The sequence below is a fragment of the Ascaphus truei genome, chromosome 1 (assembly GCF_040206685.1).
Source record: "Ascaphus truei isolate aAscTru1 chromosome 1, aAscTru1.hap1, whole genome shotgun sequence".
In the NCBI taxonomy this organism is placed as follows: Eukaryota; Metazoa; Chordata; class Amphibia; order Anura; family Ascaphidae; genus Ascaphus; species Ascaphus truei.
Window position 1 is genome coordinate 501850988 of NC_134483.1, and position 19306 is coordinate 501870293.

The 19306-nt window shown below is 44.7% G+C and overlaps 1 protein-coding gene across 1 annotated transcript in view; it reads right to left on the minus strand.

Moving 5' to 3' along the window:
* STX18 (syntaxin 18) overlaps nt 1–19306 on the minus strand; it is a 155408-nt gene that overhangs the window by 84355 nt on the left and 51747 nt on the right. Inside the window, exon 2 of the mRNA XM_075569504.1 lies at nt 2108–2175. Coding sequence (XP_075425619.1) covers nt 2108–2175 — 68 coding nt within the window. The remainder of the gene's footprint in view (nt 1–2107; nt 2176–19306) is intronic.

The following is a 19306-nucleotide window of genomic DNA, read 5'->3' on the forward strand; positions in this document are numbered from 1 at the left end:
TGTTTGCAATTTAGTTACTGTATTAATAAAGGTAAGTATCAGTTGCTAAAACACAGTTGGATAATATTATTTCACTGCAGCAAATACAGTAAGTGATCAATAGTCATGGATTATGGCTGGAATATGGCTGGAGATATAGCCTTACTAATAATCATATAGCAGCAACTAAATTGATGAAATACATAATATATATAGTTATAGCATTAAAAGAGGTGCTAATGGTAGCATATAGTACAAAAGTGCATATATGTGAATAAAAATAAATATAAATAAAAAGGAACACTTTTTGTTATGGTTGGGTGTATGGTGTAGGAATGAAAAAGTGCTATATGATCTGCCCAAAGCGGTCAATACAGATCCCAATTATTACTTATACTATATACCTGGATCCCCATGTGTAATATTAATATGTGTGAATAAAAATAAATATATATATAAAAAAAAAAAAAACGCATTTTGTTATGGTTGAGTGTATGGTATAGGAATGGAAAAGTGTTATATGATCTGCCCAAAGCGGTCAATACAGATACCAAAAGTTACTTATACCTGGATCCCCTTGTGTTGTGTTCATAATTAATTATATATAAGGTGTAAAATAATTAGTACTATATACCTTGAGATTCCTAGGAGAATACAGTAGTATAACATTTAGCTGCATCGAAATATGTTATAGGTAGGAAGAATAGATAAATCCTTCATTGAGCCCTAGAGGGGAGAGGGTCTTCAGCTGGTATATCCAGCGACATTCTTTTTGTAACAATTTCTTGTCCCATTCGCCCCCTCTAGGATCTCTAGGAATAGATTCGATCCCACAGAAGCGCATCACACTTGAATCACCTTTATGGTGTTGTAAAATGTGTCTTGCCACTGGGGTATCTACAGCATTTCGTACACTCCCCACATGTTCCAGGACTCTGATTTTTAATGGTCTGTGGGTTTTACCCACATACTTTAGTCCACAAACACATGTCATAAGGTAGATGGTACCACATGTGAGACAATTGATGAAGTCCTTAATTCTGTAGGTGACCGTGTCAGTAGCATTAGCAAATGTTTTGATCTTTCTTGGATCACACTGTAATATATATACATTTGTCCCTTCCGAGCACCTGCTTATTTATGTATTAATTGTGTATTAATAGGATGAGCGGTCTCATTCCCCTTTAAAGTCTAATTGGTAGGTAGGGAGAACGTACAGAGACAGTAGGAGGGAGTTCTGGTAAGTGCGTCTGCCGGGGACCAAGCTTTATGTATCATGTGTCAGTATTATCACAGTGCTATTCATATGCTTGTTTAAGCAAGTGTGTCTTAAGGTGGGTCTTAAAGGTGGATAGAGTGGGTGCTAGTCGGGTATTGATGGGAAGGTCATTCCAGAGGTGCGGGCAGTCAGTGAAAAAGGTTTAAGGCGGGAGAGGGCTTTAGATACAAAGGGGGTAGAAAGAAGACATCCTTGAGAAGAACGCAAGAGTCGGGATGGTGCATAGCGAGAAATTAGGGCTGAGATGTAAGGCGGGGCAGAAGAGTGTAAAGCTTTAAAAGTGAGGAAAATTGAGTGCGAGATGCGGGATTTGATCGGAAGCCAGGAGAGTGATTTCAGGAGGGGAGACTCTAAGACAGATTTAGGAAAGAGCAGAGCGATTCTGGCAGCAGCGTTTAGAATAGATTGTAGGGGAGACAAGTGAGAGGCAGGAAGAACGGACAGCAGGAGGTTACAGTAATCAAGACGGGAGAGAATGAGGGCCTGAGTCAGAGTTTTAGCAGTCGAGCAACAGAGGAATGGGCGTATCTTAGTGATATTGCAGAGGAAAAAGCGACAGGTTTTAGAAACGTTTTGAATGTGAGAGCAGAATGACAGAGGAGTCGAGTGTGACCCCTAAGCAGCGTGCTTGGTCTACTGGGTGAATGATCGTACTTCCAACAGTAATGTGGAAGGCGGTAGTAGGGCCAGATTTGGGAGGAAGTATGAGGAGTTCTGTTTTTGCCATGTTGAGTTTAAGGCGGCAGAGGGCCATCCAGGATGATATGGCAGAGAGACATTCAGAAACTTTGGTTTGTACAGCAGGTGTAAGGTCAGGGGTTGAAAAGTAAATAACAGACCTTTACTCACCTGCTCGCGTTAATGTAATCCTTCCGGTGCTCCAGGAGAAAATCCTTCAACTTCCCAATGTTGGTGATCTAGAGAATAGCAGAGAACAAAAAGAAGAGTCAGTAACCCAGCAGCTTTACTTAAATAAAGGCCCTGCAGATCTAATGTGAGAATTGTAGATATTGCTCGTCTCACTCATATTGCCTTTAATTACCAAACAACAACCAATTTATAATATAGTCCTTTATAATGGCCAAGGGTTCTGCACCGGTATTCGGAGAGGCTTCAATGGAATTAGTGCTGATGCTTTATTGGGCTACACAAATTCTCAATCTTTAAATAGAAATAAGGTATTCATACACTCATGTTAGCGCAACGCGCGGCGGCACTAGGGTTCATGTTCGGCACTGGCACTCTAAACCAGGGGTGTACAACTACAGTTATGGGCCATCAACAGGACAGGTTTAAGGATATCCCGCTTTAGCACAGGTGGTTCAGTCATTGACTTGGCTTACAATTTTGTTGATCCATATTAATAATATATTTGCATATTTAGAACAATTCCTTTAGTGCTTCACACCAGTCTGTTGTTCTGGGGGATGTCAGGGAAACTTATTTTTTCAAGAAATGGACAATAAATGATGTATAGCTATTCAAAACAATATTAGGACCGAAGCTGGAATATTGACTGAGAGGGGTCCTATTATTTTATGTACTTATTTTCTGCACACACACACAAAAATACATGACACCACATCCTTTACAACACTTTTACATTCAATTCTCAGGGAAAAGAAGTGGGAACAATTGCCCACAAGATGGCACCAAATTTCTGCAGTCCCTAATATAAAGCAAATACAGGGATACAATATAAACGTCTGCACTTTGTTCGCTGTTGGAACAAACTATTGAAGACCATTTTAAACACAACCATATCTCCCTTGGAAAAGCCTTGACCGCGCTGTAATTCTGTGTTTGTGTAAAGATGCTAAAACAATACACTGTGAATAAAGGAATATTTGGTTTCACTTCAGGCCTATCCTCAGCCTTGTGCCATTCTACACCCAAAGACTGCACAAGTTACAGCTATTGCAGGCTGGGGAACATGATCGTGGACTTTTAAAAAGCTAACAGTAGAAAATAATTGAGATTGTAATTTGATTACATACATATGCCAACAATCCCAAATAATCAAGTGGTTACTAATTAAAAAAAAAATAGTTACTGTACCTCTGAAATAATTAAAATCTATGATGCGGTATAAAATATTGGTGACCTGTACAAGGTGAATAAACAGCATCAACATCCCAACACTGTCACTGCACATTCTGCTCTCCCCGAGATTGTTCTCCTATTTACCGTCTGGGACTGCGGCTGCCCTCTCTCACGTCTCTACTTTTGGAATCAACTTCCAGCGACCATACTGTACAACAAAAGCACACCGTCTGAAAACGTCAGTAGCCCACTGCCAAAGGAAACTTTGCAGTGGCTTTCCTACAAGTACTAGGACTTTTAGAAATTTGCCATGAACCAGGTGAAATTAGCCCATTTTTTGTTCACGGCTGCTTCACCAAAAATCGCAAAGCTCCATTAGGCTATTTAGCAAAGAGCCAAAAATAGGATTTTTTTTTGCCTCATAAACAAATGTTGCTTTTTGAATCCAGCCGTTCTCAAAATAGGAAAATGTGTGAAAGTGTGTGATGTGCTTTTGTAGACATTCACCCATCTCGATTTTCTCTTCTTTCTCTGTACAGGAGTGACATGTGAATGTAATGTAATTTCTCAGATGTAGCAGCACTAAGTTTCTGGTGCGAGCTGCGTGACGGCCCTGGCGTATTATCGCTGTGGCAGGTCCGATCCGGAAGCATCCCTGGCTCCGGAGACGGCGGGTCGTGCTACATCTAAATTCACCGACCTCTTAAACAAGATCAACCACTTGGGGGCCTACTCGCCAAAATCAGATTCTACCATTTGTGTGCATTCATTTTAGTTTTAAAAAGTAGAACAAAACTTTCAACTGTGCACCGTATGCAAGCAGGTCGTTGTGTTACTTCATTTGTTTGACACGTTGTGTCATGTTGAATACCTGATTAAAATTATTTTAATGAAAACAGAATTGTGTACTTTTTTTTTTTATTTAGAACTAGTAGTAACAACTATAATTAACTATAACTTTTTAATAGCCATACTGTGAAAATAATAAATTTTCTTAACCTTTAAACTTGGTATATATCTTTAATCGTGGCGGACAATTTTCACGCAGGTTCAACTATTTTTTTTTTGTGTGTGTAATAATTTTATTCAATACATCCCATTTATATTTGTGCAGCCTGTGTGCGCGCGCAAACATCCTTGACTAAAATAATGTTTGAAGCTTAAGGCAGACTCAATTTGACGCCAAAATTTAAATCTGCAGCCCTTTTCTACATAGGACCCTAGGTCCAGAATGGGACATTTGGCCGAGGCCTTCTCGCCGCGGCCAAATTTTAACAGGCGTTCAGCCGCAGTGGAACCCTCCATCACAGCTGCTCCGCTGCTGGACACAGCCACCAATAAGGTAAGTTCATTTAAGGGTTAATTTAGCAGTTAGGGGATAAGGATGGGGGTTTTAGGGTAATGGGTAGCGTTAGTATTAGGGATTTTTAAGGTAATGGGTAAGGTACTTACCATGGCGGCGAAGCAGCCAGCGGCGAGGTGAGTGGCGTGTAAACACCGGTGGAGATTTGGTCGCGGCCAAACATCTCAATTGACCAATCAGGGGTCAGGTGACGGCCATTAAATGTCCACAGCAATGAAGCACAAACTGCTGCTGTGAGTCCTGGTAATGTGGCTTTCATATTGTAACGTTTCAAGGACATTGCAGGAGTAATTACAAAAAGTGCAATAACCAAGGTTCACCTATCAGACAGACTTTACAACGTGTGTGCAAACAGGTATACAACTCACTTGCACAAGCTAAATGTTTCTACCACATTAACTACAATTGTGCTCGCAAACTTCATTTTTGTTATCCTTTCCCTTCTCAAAAACCTTTAAAAAAGGGTAACATTTTCACAGTATGGAAATGATAGAAACGAGAGTCAGAGGCGCGCATGTAAAAAACAACCCAACACCTTCCCTTTAGGCCAGAATTGTAAGATTTCAAATAATAGTATCTAGCCGAGCAAAAAAAAATACATGTTCAAATGTACAAATTAGGAGACGCACAACCAACAAAAATCAGCAGGTCATCCAAATATCGTTCTTTTCATAGGAGTATTTCAGTCATTAAAAGAACATAATGTTCATTCACAGCTCACTAACCTTAATGAGCCTACCTACTGAACCCCTCCAGTCATGGAGGATCCAACAAGGCATCGCAGGCCCCTTCAACAATGAAGGAGTTAAGATCAGAAGTATTCCACTCCACTTGTCTATTTTTATCCGGAACACCCAAAATCACACACTCCTTTATCCCTGGGTTGAGCTTTAATTGAAATTCGGCAGTCATGTAAGTGGCAGTAATTAATGGGGGGGGGGGGAGGGGGAACCCCTCCGGAGGAAGCAATAATTGCAATGTGTTTTCTTCGTCAATTAGACTGTACTTTTTCTGTGACTTCACAAAGGAATATCCACGGTATTACAATGACAACTGTCTCGTTTCCAAATGATTTGTCTCTCGGGGCATACGCACTGGGTTTAGGTTTCCCAGACAAAAGTTGGATTTCTTAAGCTGGGTCGCAGCAGAGCAATTGATCCCGTAACCTGAATCCTCTGAAGGGAGAGCAGCAGCTAAACAATAGGATAAGGGTGGCCATGTGCGGAGAGAGGTGTAGTTTAAACGCTGGAGACAGTCAGCCTGGCTAGCTGTAATCTCATCATCAAAACTGCTACCTTGTTCCTTTTCTGGTTTGTGTCACAAAGTAAAATAGCAGGAACAGAAAAAGAACAAGACAGGGAATCAGATTGGAGATAACATGCATTATTACACATCGTAAAGCCCACCAAAAAAATACAGACGAGCCAAAAACTATTAGGTGGCAGCGTCATTGATTTAGCATCCAGATAAAAAAATCTACTTGCTCTAGATCGTTAAAAAAAAAAAAAAAAAAAATGGAAGAAATTAGGTCTAACAAATAAAATGCTACTTTTCTTACTTTAATTGGAAATGACTGAATAGAAAAACAATGTGTAACAAAATACCAGGCTTCCAAGCAGAGCCTGGAGGACACCACAGCAGAGCAGACGTGGGTTATAAAGCTAATTGACTCACGACTGTATTTGAGACTCCTATTTTAAATGACTTTATTTAGAGGGAATGCGGCATTGTTAACCCTTTCCGTATCAGAGGGGCACGTGACAGACCACGCACTGCATTCCTCCGCAGAGCTGGACAGAATAAACCGGTTGAGTGTCGGAGGGGGTCCTGGTGCCTGACTTCCACGGCCCCTCTGGCACAGTGCGGTCACGTGACCGTTGCGGCCATTTTGGAGGAAACGTTTCCTCACTGGTTAGAATACGTCCTGCGCTCCATGGGTATGCAAGACGCAACCCAACCCAGAAAACACCGAGCCCTTGGAGCATGACAGTCACTACGCCGTGGGGCCCCCCCCGGGTGCCAGTCCCCATGATGTAGTGACTATGTCCTGGGGCATTCAAAGGGTTAAATATGAAGACGGATATATACAACGATGGTGAAATTGCTCGAAGCGCACATTTTTCATCTGTGTAAGATTTGCGGCAGAAGCAGATACATGAATCTTGCATCTCACATTTGCCGTAGATAACTTAGGAGCAGAGGTTACCGTCCCCTCAGACCTTGCACAGGGGAAGAAAAACTGTGCCAGTTATAGGCACACATTTGTATACATCTTTTTATAATGATGTGTTGAATCTCTCCTCCCCTCACTCCTTCTATAACCACTCCCCAAAATACTCACTGGCACAAGTGGAGCAACACAGGGCAAAACCCCCCTAATGTATTGGAGCAGTGATGCAGAACCAAAACAGAGCAATATGGGGTAAAAACAGAGCCTGCTTTTGGGGTAAATCTTCAATTTGTGACATTAATACATTATCCCACACAAAGAAACCCGATATTAGATTTGTTTAATTACAGGTAGAATTAGATTGTAAGCTCTTCGGGGCAGGGACTCCTTTTCCTAAATGTTACTTTTATATCTGAAGCGCTTATTCCCATTACGTGTTATTTGTATTATTTGTTATTTATATGATTATATCACATGTATTACTGCTGTGAAGCGCCAAGTACATCAATGGTGCTATATAAATAAAGATATACACACATACATAATCAGTGCTTGACAAATCACCCAAAAATCTACTCGCCGAACCAAAAAATCTACTCGCCACCTAGTCCCGCCCCCAACCCCGCCCCTAGTCCCGCCCCCAACCCCGCCCCTAGTCCCGCCCCCAACCCCGCTTTTAAAAAAATACATAAATAAAATAAATTGAATAAATTCCTAGTAAGAACATTCATTTTTGACATAAGTTTATTTATTGTATTACATTATACTACAAATAAGACAGAGAGGGTGTGGGGGAGAGACACAGAGGGTGTGGGGGAGAGACATAGAGGGTGTGGGGGAGAGACAGAGAGGGTGTGGGGGAGAGACAGAGAGGGTGGGGGGGAGAGACAGAGAGGCTGGGGGGGAGAGACAGAGAGGGTGGGGGGGAGAGACAGAGAGGGTGGGGGGAGAGACAGAGAGGGTGTGGGGGAGAGACAGAGAGGGTGGGGGGAGAGACAGAGAGGGTGTGGGGGAGAGACAGAGAGGGTGGGGGGGAGAGACAGAGAGGGTGGGGGGGGAGACAGAGAGGGTGGGGGGGGAGACAGAGAGGGTGGGGGGGAGAGACAGAGAGGGTGGGGGGAGAGACAGAGAGCGTGTGGGAGAGAGACAGAGAGGGTGAGGGGGAGAGACAGAGAGGGTGTGGGGGAGAGACAGAGAGGGTGAGGGGGAGAGACAGAGAGGGTGTGGGGGAGAGACAGAGAGGGTGTGGGGGAGAGACACAGAGGGTGTGGGGGAGAGACACAGAGGGTGTGGGGGAGAGACAGAGAGGGTGTGGGGGAGAGACAAAGAGGGTGTGGGGGAGAGACAGAGAGGGTGTGGGGGAGAGACAAAGAGGGTGTGGGGGAGAGACAGAGAGGGTGGGGGGGAGAGACAGAGAGGGTGGGGGGGAGAGACAGAGAGGGTGGGGGGGGGAGACAGAGAGGGTGGGGGGGAGAGAGAGAGGGTGGGGGGGGAGACAGAGAGCGTGTGGGGGAGAGACAGAGAGGGTGTGGGGGAGAGACAGAGAGAGTGTGGGGGAGAGAGAGAGAGAGTGTGGAAGAGAGACAGAGAGGGTGAGGGGGAGAGACAGAGAGGGTGTGGGGGAGAGACAGAGAGGGTGTGGGGGAGAGACAGAGGGTGTGGGGGAGAGACACAGAGGGTGTGGGGGAGAGACAGAGAGGGTGTGGGGGAGAGACAGAGAGGGTGTGGGGGAGAGACAGAGAGGGTGTGGGGGAGAGACAGAGAGGGTGTGGGGGAGAGACAGAGAGCGTGTGGGGGAGAGACAGAGAGGGTGTGGGGGAGAGACAGAGAGAGTGTGGGGGAGAGAGAGAGAGTGTGGGGGAGAGAGAGAGAGTGTGGGAGAGAGACAGAGAGGGTGAGAGACAGAGAGGGTGTGGGGGAGAGACAGAGGGTGTGGGGGAGAGACACAGAGGGTGTGGGGGAGAGACAGAGAGGGTGTGGGGGAGAGACATAGAGGGTGTGGGGGAGAGACAGAGAGGGTGTGGGGGAGAGACAGAGAGAGAGGAGGGGAGAGAGAAGGGGGGAGAGAGAGGGGGGATAGGGGGGGAGAGAGAGGGGGGGAAAGAGAGGGGGGAGACACACACAGAGAGAGGGGGTGGGTGACTGACTGGGTGAGTGGGTAGGTGACTGGGTAGGTGACTTAGGTGACTGGGTGGGTGGGTAGGTGACTGGGTGGGTAGGTGACTGACTGACTAGGTAGGTAGGTAGGTAGGTGACTGACTGAATTAGGTAGGTGGGTGACTGGGCGGGTGACTGGGTGGGTGGGTGACTGGGTACTTGTGGTGTCACACATACACTCTCCCCCCCCCACACACATTCTCTCTCCCCCCCCCACCCCCCCCCCCCCCCCCCACACACACACACACACACTCTCTCTCTCCCCCTCCAGACTGGTGGGGGAGTGACTGGGGTGTGGGGGTGTGCGGTGACTGGGTTGAGGGTGGGAGGGTGACTGACACCAGGGCCCCTGTGGGAGTGGAGGGGAGTCTGTGCTTTCCTGGGGCCTGTGATGCAGTCTGGTATTGCAGTTTGTCTCAGACACCTGCCCTTAGTCACTTACCCCTGTAGCCCGATTGGGTTGTGTCTCCTCTGTGTCCCCTGGTCACACTCAGCCTCCTCTGGGACTTTCTCCGACCTCTCTGCTCTGTTCCTGGCCCGGTGCCAACAGCCTCGCGCCAAAATGTTGCGCCGCCCGGCTTTCCTTCCACCGCAGCGCTTCCAGACTTCACCGGCTCCTCTGCTGCTGACGGGATATCAGCAACCCCCAGGTCCCAATCCTCGGGCACAGGATGCACGCCAACCCGGCCCACAATTTACCTCGCCCGCCACTGCAGCACAGCACAGACTCCACATCAAAAAACACGCTGGAGGGGAGGGGGGGAGAAACAGCCCGCTACTACCTCCCGTGCGGGCAGTGGGTGCGCCGGAGGGGGGGAGGGGGGAGAAACACCCCGCTACTACCTCCTGTGCGGGCAGCGGGTGCTCCGGAGGGGGGAGAAACACCCCGCTACTACCTCCTGTGCGGGCAGCGGGTGCTCCGGAGGGGGGAGGGGGAGAAGCAGCCCGCTACTACATCCCGTGCGGGCAGCGGGTGCTCCGGAGGGGGGAGGGGGAGAAGCAGCCCGCTACTACCTCCTGCTTGTGATCGATGCCGGGCTGGGGAGGAGGGAGGGGGGGGGTCAGTGATGCTGCTTGGGTGCGTGGGCTCCTGATTGCGATCGATGCCGGGCTGGGGGGGGGAGGGGGAGGGGGAGGTGTCAGTGAGGCAATGGTGTACTAACCTTCAAGCAGAAAACAAAATCAAGGATGATTCGTGTGCATAGTCTTATATAGAGCCTGGAGCAGGCAAAAAAAAAAAAAAACCTTGCATCGCGCCAAGTCCCGTCAAACCAATCAGAAAGAAGGATTTTTTTTTTTTTTTTTACACAAGCATAGAACCGCGTGCGCTGCGCGGCCATGAGGCTGAGTCGCCAGGAGACGAAATCTTGTTGCCCCTGGCGACCTGGCGACCGTATTTGTCGAGCACTGTACATAATTATACATTTACATCAGCGTAACAATTTAATCAATTTAATCATTATAACTTGGCTTTAACTAAAAATCTTTACTGCCACATACTGAGCATATGAGTCAAGTTGCGGAATAAATAAGGTTAATAGTTCAGTGGCCATTGTGAATTCTACGCACTGTATATTTTAATTTATACAGCAACAACCATGCAGTCAGGGTTTCGCAAAACATGCTTCGCAGTGCTGCCCCAGAAAGCTTATTTCAATTATCAATAAAATATTTTACCAGGACAAAAGACAAGGAGAGAGAGTTATTTCTCATTTTCAAGCATGTCCTGGGAACAGAATATTAAATATTACAATATTGTATATTACAGCTACAGTCATGTTTAAAGAAACAGCTAAAATATTGAAAGCTCTAAATAGTGTTTTCCAAACGGGGTTCCTAGAAACCCTTGGTTTCCCCGGGACTCCCTAAAGGGTTCCCTGCAATTTTCAGGTCATTTGAAAATTGTACCAGATACAGAAGAATTTACAATGCATCTAATCTCAGATGCGCTAATAGAGCGAGTTGGGGTTCCTTACAATGCATTCGATAACAGACATGTTATTAGAGAGGGTTGGGGTTCCTTACAATGCATCCGATCTCAGACACGTTATTAGAGAGAGTTGGGGTTAGGCAGAATTTCACAATATAAATATTGGGTTTCGTAACCAAAAAAAAGTTGGAAACTAGTGCTCTAAAACAAGTGGTGGTTTGGGAAACTCTAGTAAGTTGTTCCAGAAATTAGGTTCGCGGTGGGAGGAGGAAGAGTGACCAGAATCTTTATTGGAACATAATAAGGCTTCTGGAGACAGATTTTCAATGATAAGTGATGTGAACAGTAGGCGTTAGAAGCCAATAATTGGATAACTTGTCTAGAAAGTATTTGAATGTTAGACAGGAAAAATGTATCCTACGTCTGGACTCTAGTGACAGTTAGCCTAGTCCTGTTAACATATCGCAATGATTGGTATTCAAGTCCTATAATGAGGCAAAACAGCATTTGAGTTATTTAGAAAATCAATAAGATGTAGTCATGGGCCCCGGGAGTGCCGTCAGCTGCCCGGCCTGTAGTCAATAATTGGCATAAGCATCTGTGCAATATTTAAGCAAAGTGTAATTCTATAAAGTGTGCCCAGTTTGGTATACATTTTGCATGTCAGTTTGTCTATATGCAGCAAACCAAACATTAGTCAAGCCATAATGTATACCCAAAAATGTTAAGCTGGAAACAGAGGCTAGTAAGATAGAATTGTTTCTAATCATTGGATCCTGATAAGAGTGAAACCAGTTTAGAGCATGTGTTCCAATTCCAGAAGCTTGTTTAACATGAAAATATGAACAATAATATTGAAGGCCTTTGCAGAATCTAGGAGTATTGCATCTGTCCATATTCCATTTCACACTGGATTTAGTTGCATATTTTCAACAGGGTTATTACTGTGGAGTGATTTGGGAGAACGCAAGATTAAACTTGACTAAGAAAATATTACTTCTAATAAGTTGTTTAACTGGGAATGAACATTTTTTCCCCATAAGTTTGGGTAGTATAGGTTGTATAGAGAGCGGTCTGAGGCTCAAAATATTATCTTTCTCCACTTTTGTGAATTGATATAACTAGCAGTTTTCCTAGCCTTTGGGATATGGCCAGAGGACAAAATAGAGTTGATAAAGGGGCAATTGAGATGTAGAAACTTTGACCAGTCGGGAGTGGGGAATGGGTATAGAGCAATAGAATTTGGGATTCATAATTTTAACAGCGTTTGTGTCTTGATAAGAAAGTAGCGTATCCCTTAAGTGGAGCAAATACATTTTACTCTATTCCACAAGGAATTCATAAGATCAGAAGTAACTCAGGGATGGTGGGGCATACAGATTAGGACTGTGCATAGTATAGATATCCCTGAATGTAAAGAACTCCAACAAAAAATACTGAAGTACAGAATCGAAATAAGGTTTCAGATTGAGCTGAACAGGATGATCCATAACCCTGTGACATTAATCAGTTAGATCAACTCGATTTATACCCAACTGATGGTATTTAAATGTAGTCAAACAGTTCCTGCACACAAATATTTCCTGATTGAAGCTACGGGTCACGTCATGATATCAACTGTTATTAAGCATAGGCAGTAAGGCATCCAGTAACAGCTTTGCATTGAAATTTACTCAGCAGTGTTATGTAGATATTAAAAAAACAAACAAATAGCAGGATTCCAAGCAAGGTGTACAAGAAAAATGCAATGCCAAATATTTTAAAGTAAATAGCAAAAAAACAAAATATTTGCTGCTTTTGGATTCCTTTTCTTCAAACCCACAGAAGGGTTCATATACATCATCATGTCTGTGAAAAATAAAAGAAATTAGATCCGTCTGATCAACTGGTTTAATTCAAAATTGTTGGAAATACTTTCCAATTTTAGGAGAAATATTTCGAGAGGGGATAAATGATGTCACTTTGGAACAGACGTATTTCAGTGACATTTAACTACCCTGCCACAGAATTGAGCTGTTTACACAAAAGAGAGTCGTTTCTTTGTAAAACACTAACTAGCAATTTGCCTAGTCTGCTTCCCAACGATTTTGAGATGCGATACCTCTAGTCATTAGAGCTATTTTTACTTTAACATATGAAGTTTAAATGATGATTGTTTATAGTTAAAATTGTAGTTCAATTATGTCAGCAGAACAATTTAGTGAAGTCAATCTCAGGTCAGTGGATCATTTCTTATATGCCACCACAATATTTCCACTAAAAAAATATAAATGTCATTTAAAATTATTATTAAGAAAATGACACACTGATGTTACCTAAAGAGGTTTATTTAATTTTAAACAGACAAGGTTCTCTTGAATAAATTCTACTTATAAACATTAAATACCTGTGTGTGTATTAATATGAACCACTGGTTTTGCCACAATTTAGCTTAAACTTAAAAAAAGAAAGAAAAGCTTGTATGCTGGAGACATTTTTTTCCGACAAACCTTTTAACCAAAACGTTGCTGGAACGCATCTTACTTTTGGAGAAATTGGCAAATTTCCCTTGTGAATCTATATTCAAACACCACCTACGCCCGCTCGTAAAAAGCCTTGTAGGCTATGTAATGGAGTCTATCTTTTACTGGGCTAACTGGTTGTGAACCATTAGAAATGGTTAGCGAATTTGGGCAAGAACTTCTCTAGCCACAAGGTAGTGGGGAAGACTGGGCCGAACGCTTGGATATGAATGTAGCTTTATTACTAGCAGAAAGGAGTGGGCAATAATATCCCACACAGGTTATTGAACACCAACTACTGTATGTACCGTTCTGGATGGTCCAAAGACATACCTAGAACCGTGAAGGGTTTACATCAATAGTCTTGAAAGGGAAGACAACGTAAAATAACAAGAACCCTAAAACTGGAGGGAATCAGACTTCAAGAAAACGTAAGAAGGTTCTTCCTCCCTGGATGTGACTGTACAGGCAGCCTCCCAGCTGAGGTGTGAAAGGAAATCTTATGGGTTTTAACAAATACGGAATAAAAATGCTGAAACATTAAGAACGTAAGGCTGCGCTTATAGTGCAGTCACAGGTGCTTATCTATTTGTCTGGTTAATGTACAGTAGCTACTTAACAGAGTACCTTGTGCTTTATTTGTGTGATATTTTCCATTTAGTTGTAAGATATTGCAACCCAGAGATATCAGCATTCAAAATCATAGGCGTTTGAATGACATTTTCCCCATAGAAGTCGGTGTGATGAAGCCTGGGTGAGAAATTCTTATTTTAGCATTTCTAATGATGATTGAAATGACAAAAGAACAATGTTGTATATTTTACGAGTACTTCAATGCTATGTGCGTTTCTTTTTTTGACCTGCTATGTTGAACGGCCACTTTACAGAGCACTGGTCCTAGTACATACTGTATCCCTGTGCACTGGTCACCTTCCTCTCCTCAGACACGAGTCTTTTATTCAAACTCACCTTTCCCTGAACCAATATTTTATTCATTCAGACACATTAGAATCCAGCACCAGACACTACAGCTTGCTTATTAACCTTCTTCATGGAATAGTTTGTTTCACGTGAATTCCCCAGTAAATCCACGCTACCGAGGAACGGTATTGTTTTACAGGAACTGCTTCCGCCTCAGATCTGCAGGACGCACAAAACCCGTAAGGAGGTCGAGTTCAATCTTACTATATATAATTGAAAGCACTGTATGCCTGTCTGGATGTCTGGTGTCCCTAGGGACAATCGCATTGCACCTTTGGCCTGTCACTCCGCCTCAGGCCATGCCCGCCCCCCGCACCATGCCTGCCCCCGCACACCTCTCATTGGTCTGCGGCCAATACCACTGCCACACTGTGACAACCCTCACTGAGCTACACCACTGACACACTCTCCCACCCCTCACTGAGACAACCCTGAACACCTGCTACCAATCAGGTACAGACTCTTTCCTCCATAAATATTTATTTCACCACTGCAAACATACACCGCACGATCACATCCACACACCGCCTCTTAAAAACACCACCCCCACCCCCCCCCAGCCCACATCGCAGTCTGCTCCAGGCCTACCGACACACCATTAACTCCCCCCCCCACCCAAACAACATTGCAACACCATAAACCCCCCCCCCCCCCCCCGCTCATCTCCTCCGGAGCCCGCAACCCAGCATTAACCCCCCCCCCCGGTCCTCACCTCGCCGACGCCCACTGCACGGAGCTCCTCCACAGGCCGCAACACACCATTAAACCCCCCGCTCCTCACCTCGCCGACGCCCACTGCACGGAGCTCCTACACAGGCCGCAACCCAGCATTAACCCAACCGCTCCTCACCTCGCCGACGCCCACTGCACGGAGCTCCTACACAGGCCGCAACCCAGCATTAACCCCCCCGCTCCTCACCTCGCCGACGCCCACTGCATGGAGCTCCTACACAGGCCGCAACCCAGCATTAACCCCCCCGCTCCTAACCTCGCCGACGCCCACTGCACGGAGCTCCTACACAGGCCGCAACCCAGCATTAACCCCCCCCCCCTCCCCTCCCCCCTCCTCCTCACCTCGCCCCCTCCTCCTCACCTCGCCTCCTCCTCACCTCGCCGACTGCACGGAGCTCCTCTGGAGGCCGCAACACAGCATTAACAACACCGGGGATATCAGTGCCAGGAGGGGAACCGTCTGCCGCCAGGAACCACCACCCGGTCAACGTAAGTCACCCACTGTCTCCCACCCACACACCCAACGACTGACGCGCGCGCACACCCGACTGACGCGCGCGCACACCCACCGACTGACGCGCGCGCACACCCACCGACTGACGCGCGCACACCCACTGACTGACGCGCGCGCACACCCACCGACGCGCGCGCACACCCATTCACTGACACGCGCGCACACCCACCGACTGATGCGCGCGCACACCCACCCACTGACGCACGCGCACAACCACCCACTGACGCGCGCGCCCACCTACTGACGCGCACGCGCACACCCACCGACTGACGCGCGCATTACATCCCGGGCAACGCCGGGTCTCTCAGCTAGTAAAAAATAAGTATCAAGAAAAAGATTAAGTGGCTGGGTAAATTGTTGTAAATCAGTCAAAACTGAATTCCTTTAATAATAAACAAAACAAAAAACACCTGACAATTTAATCAGTGATAAATTGGTAAAAACAGAAAACGTGGAACAAAGGTCAATTATTGAGGTGAGAATAGGTAAAACAGAGGGGATGAGGCTGTACAAGGAGTGAAGCTGAGGCATGGAGAGGGGTTGAATCAAATTATTACCGAGGTTGAGGGTAATATTTTGCCCTTTTGAAAACTAAAGAGCCCACCACTCTTCTACTTTACTAACAGACCGAGGAGTTGTTTGCTTAGGACCACATGGATTGTTATGAAGTCTTTGACTATTGGTGACACTTCCTCAATATCATCACTGGTGGAGTCATTCAGAAAACATGGAGAAGTGCACCATATAATGTGTCCTGTAAGGATAACAATAAAATCCTGGGGGGGAGAAGGGGAGTACAGTCACAACTTTGTGTCAATTTATTGGAAACGCAAACCAACTTCTAAAAACACACAAAAAGTGTAATGCTAACGTTCTGTCCATCTACAGTAATGTCAGTGCTGTATTTATAGATCGGGGTTGCTGAGAGAAAAAGAAATTGCTATCAAGAACTCTGCATAGTGGGAAGGAATGTTTCCTCCTTAATTTGTGTTTGAAATATGAGAGAAACACACTGTATCAGAGTCACAGTGAAGCAAATTAAGTGCATACCAACTGATTCATATCACTTGTTTTACATTTCTGCAATGCAACAGTGAATCGTGGCATTTATGCACGTGTAAATATAAGAGGAATGGAGGGTAAAGGTTGCACTGCATGTAATGGCAATATTAAAAGTGTATTTTCTGCCCTTAGATTCAACAGAATAAAAAGGAGTTATGCTGAAACTTTTATTTTACAATAAAAAGAATGAAAATGCAGCAATGTGAGACTGAATGCATTTCAGAATCCCATTATTAGACACCAGCACTGCCCAAGCACATGTTGGGGATGTAACTCAGGTGAACTTATACATTTCGGACCAATGTCCTGTAGCTGTTAGAATTTAATATAGTAGTGATTAAGTGCTATACCGGCGTTAAATTGTAACCTTTGAAGTAATTTTAAAAAACAGTCTGGAAGAGGGCACTGGAATAAACAAAACCTGGTGATGAGTGGAGCCTACAAGTGGTTTTTGGTGACATTTCAACAATATGGTAATTAAAACAATCTGACAATTTTCTTTAAAAAAAAAATATGTATCACAAACAGTGTCCCATCTATGAATAACATGACCAGCTAGCAGAGAGAGTGTGACAGATAGTTGGACACTTTCACAATATACTGTATAACTTGGGAGTTTGCAGGAATTCCCTATAAAAAAAATTATTTTGAGCAATATAAAGAATATATGGGATCATGTTTTATAGGAAAAAAAGAGCCTTGTTTATTTAATCAATTATAGGTAGAACCATAACGTGTTCAATGACTTTGGTGCAACTAACCATGCAGTTCGCTCAACCATAGCAGCCAAGAGTTGTGAGAAAGTCACCGTGGGGGTGATATTATTATTATTATTATTATTATTATATCAATACTTCAAAATAAACATTTTTATTGATCAAATTTGTCAAACAAATGTTTGAAAAGGTAGGTAAAGAGCACTATACATTTGATTTGTAGTATCGGGTGCAGGCAGTAGAAACACACTACTCCTTACCCCCGGGTGTATATTCCATGTAGAATAGTCAGATAGACAAATCCTCCAGCACTGTTTCTATACAAAATTAAATGTTTACTTTATGCAGAAAATGAGAGGGCTTACAAATAAATGCTTTCCACGGGACAATGCGTTTCGGACAATGAGCAGCCCTTCTGATCGGCTTAAACTTTTCATGTTGCCTAAGTAATAGGGATACTGGGAGATACATTTAATGGTTCCCCTGAAAACTATGAGATTTATTCTTTGATGAAGCGAATGCAGTTTTCTTTTTTTGGTTCCCCCCTCAGGATGTATTAGTTTAGTAGATCACAGGTGCGCAAGCTGGGGGGCGCAACATTTTTGGAGGGGGGGGAGCGGCGCGACGGTTACAGAGGCCCCGCGCTCTTCCCTAAGGCATTTACATTAAATGCCCGGGGATCGAGCGAGGCCTCTGGAACTTCCCATACCTTGTCTTCGGTGCCGTATCATGCCGCGGGGTCATGTTTTAATAATAATAATAATAGCATGTTCTTGTATAGCGCTGCTAGCTTTACGTAGCACTTTACAGACATTTTGCAGGCAGTGGTTCCTGCCCCGTGGAGCGTACAATCTATGTTTTTGGTGCCTGAGGCACAGGGAGATAAAGTGACTTGCCCAAGGTCACAAGGAGCAGAAACCAGGAATTGAACCAGGTTCTGAGTTGAACTACTTAAAACTCAGTGCCAGTCAGTGTCTTTACTCACTGAGCCGCTCCTTCTCCCAAGCGGCGTCATTTGATGCCAGAGACAAGGTAAGGATGGGGGCATGAGCAGGGGGGTGGGGGGAGAGCAGACAAGGGGGTGCAGACTGAAAAGTTTGCGCACCCCCTGTATGGCAGCTTTCTGGATAGCCAAATCAGCACACAATTTAGCTTTCCAGCCTCCCTTTCCAGGAGTTGTCCTAAAACCTGCTGAATCCAACGGCTTGCAAAGCCACATAGAAGTCCAAGAAGGCCAAATACCGCAACAAATGCGGACACCGAGTTTGTCTGCCCTTTCCAACTCATCGGCCTTCATTTCGTGGATGATTCAAGACTAGGGGAATGGAAAAAGTAAGCACGTAATATGTTTGTCGCAAGTAAAAGTGACAAACCCTCCACTGTACAGGGAACAGAAGCGGGGAAATAAATATTACAATGTGCGACGTCTTCTCACAGAACTTTCCTTAATTTGCCCAATTTGCTCTATGCAGCAAGCTAAAGATTTAGGGCACTTCCTGAAATGGGAGAAAAACAGCTAACACATGTACGCCATGTGGTTTAAAGTTATTATCACACAGTTAACAATGGGTTAACTTCTATCCAAATGAATGGGATTTTGATTACTATGCGCTCATTGGACACCACCATATGGAAAAAGGGGTTCAGCGTGATCATTTCCATGTCAATGCCCAGAATATTGATCCCTGCAGTTTGCGAGCTATGTGATGTTTGAGCAACCGGAACAGGCTATGGGAACTTTTGTAAGACGGATACAGTTGAGTGATTTTCATCTTTAAGAAAGTGCAGTGAAGATTTGTGTGTCTCTTTTTGCCTATAATCTCACTGCAACTGGTTTTCAACAGCAAACTTGCCTGCTGGTCAGTGGTCGCAATCCTCT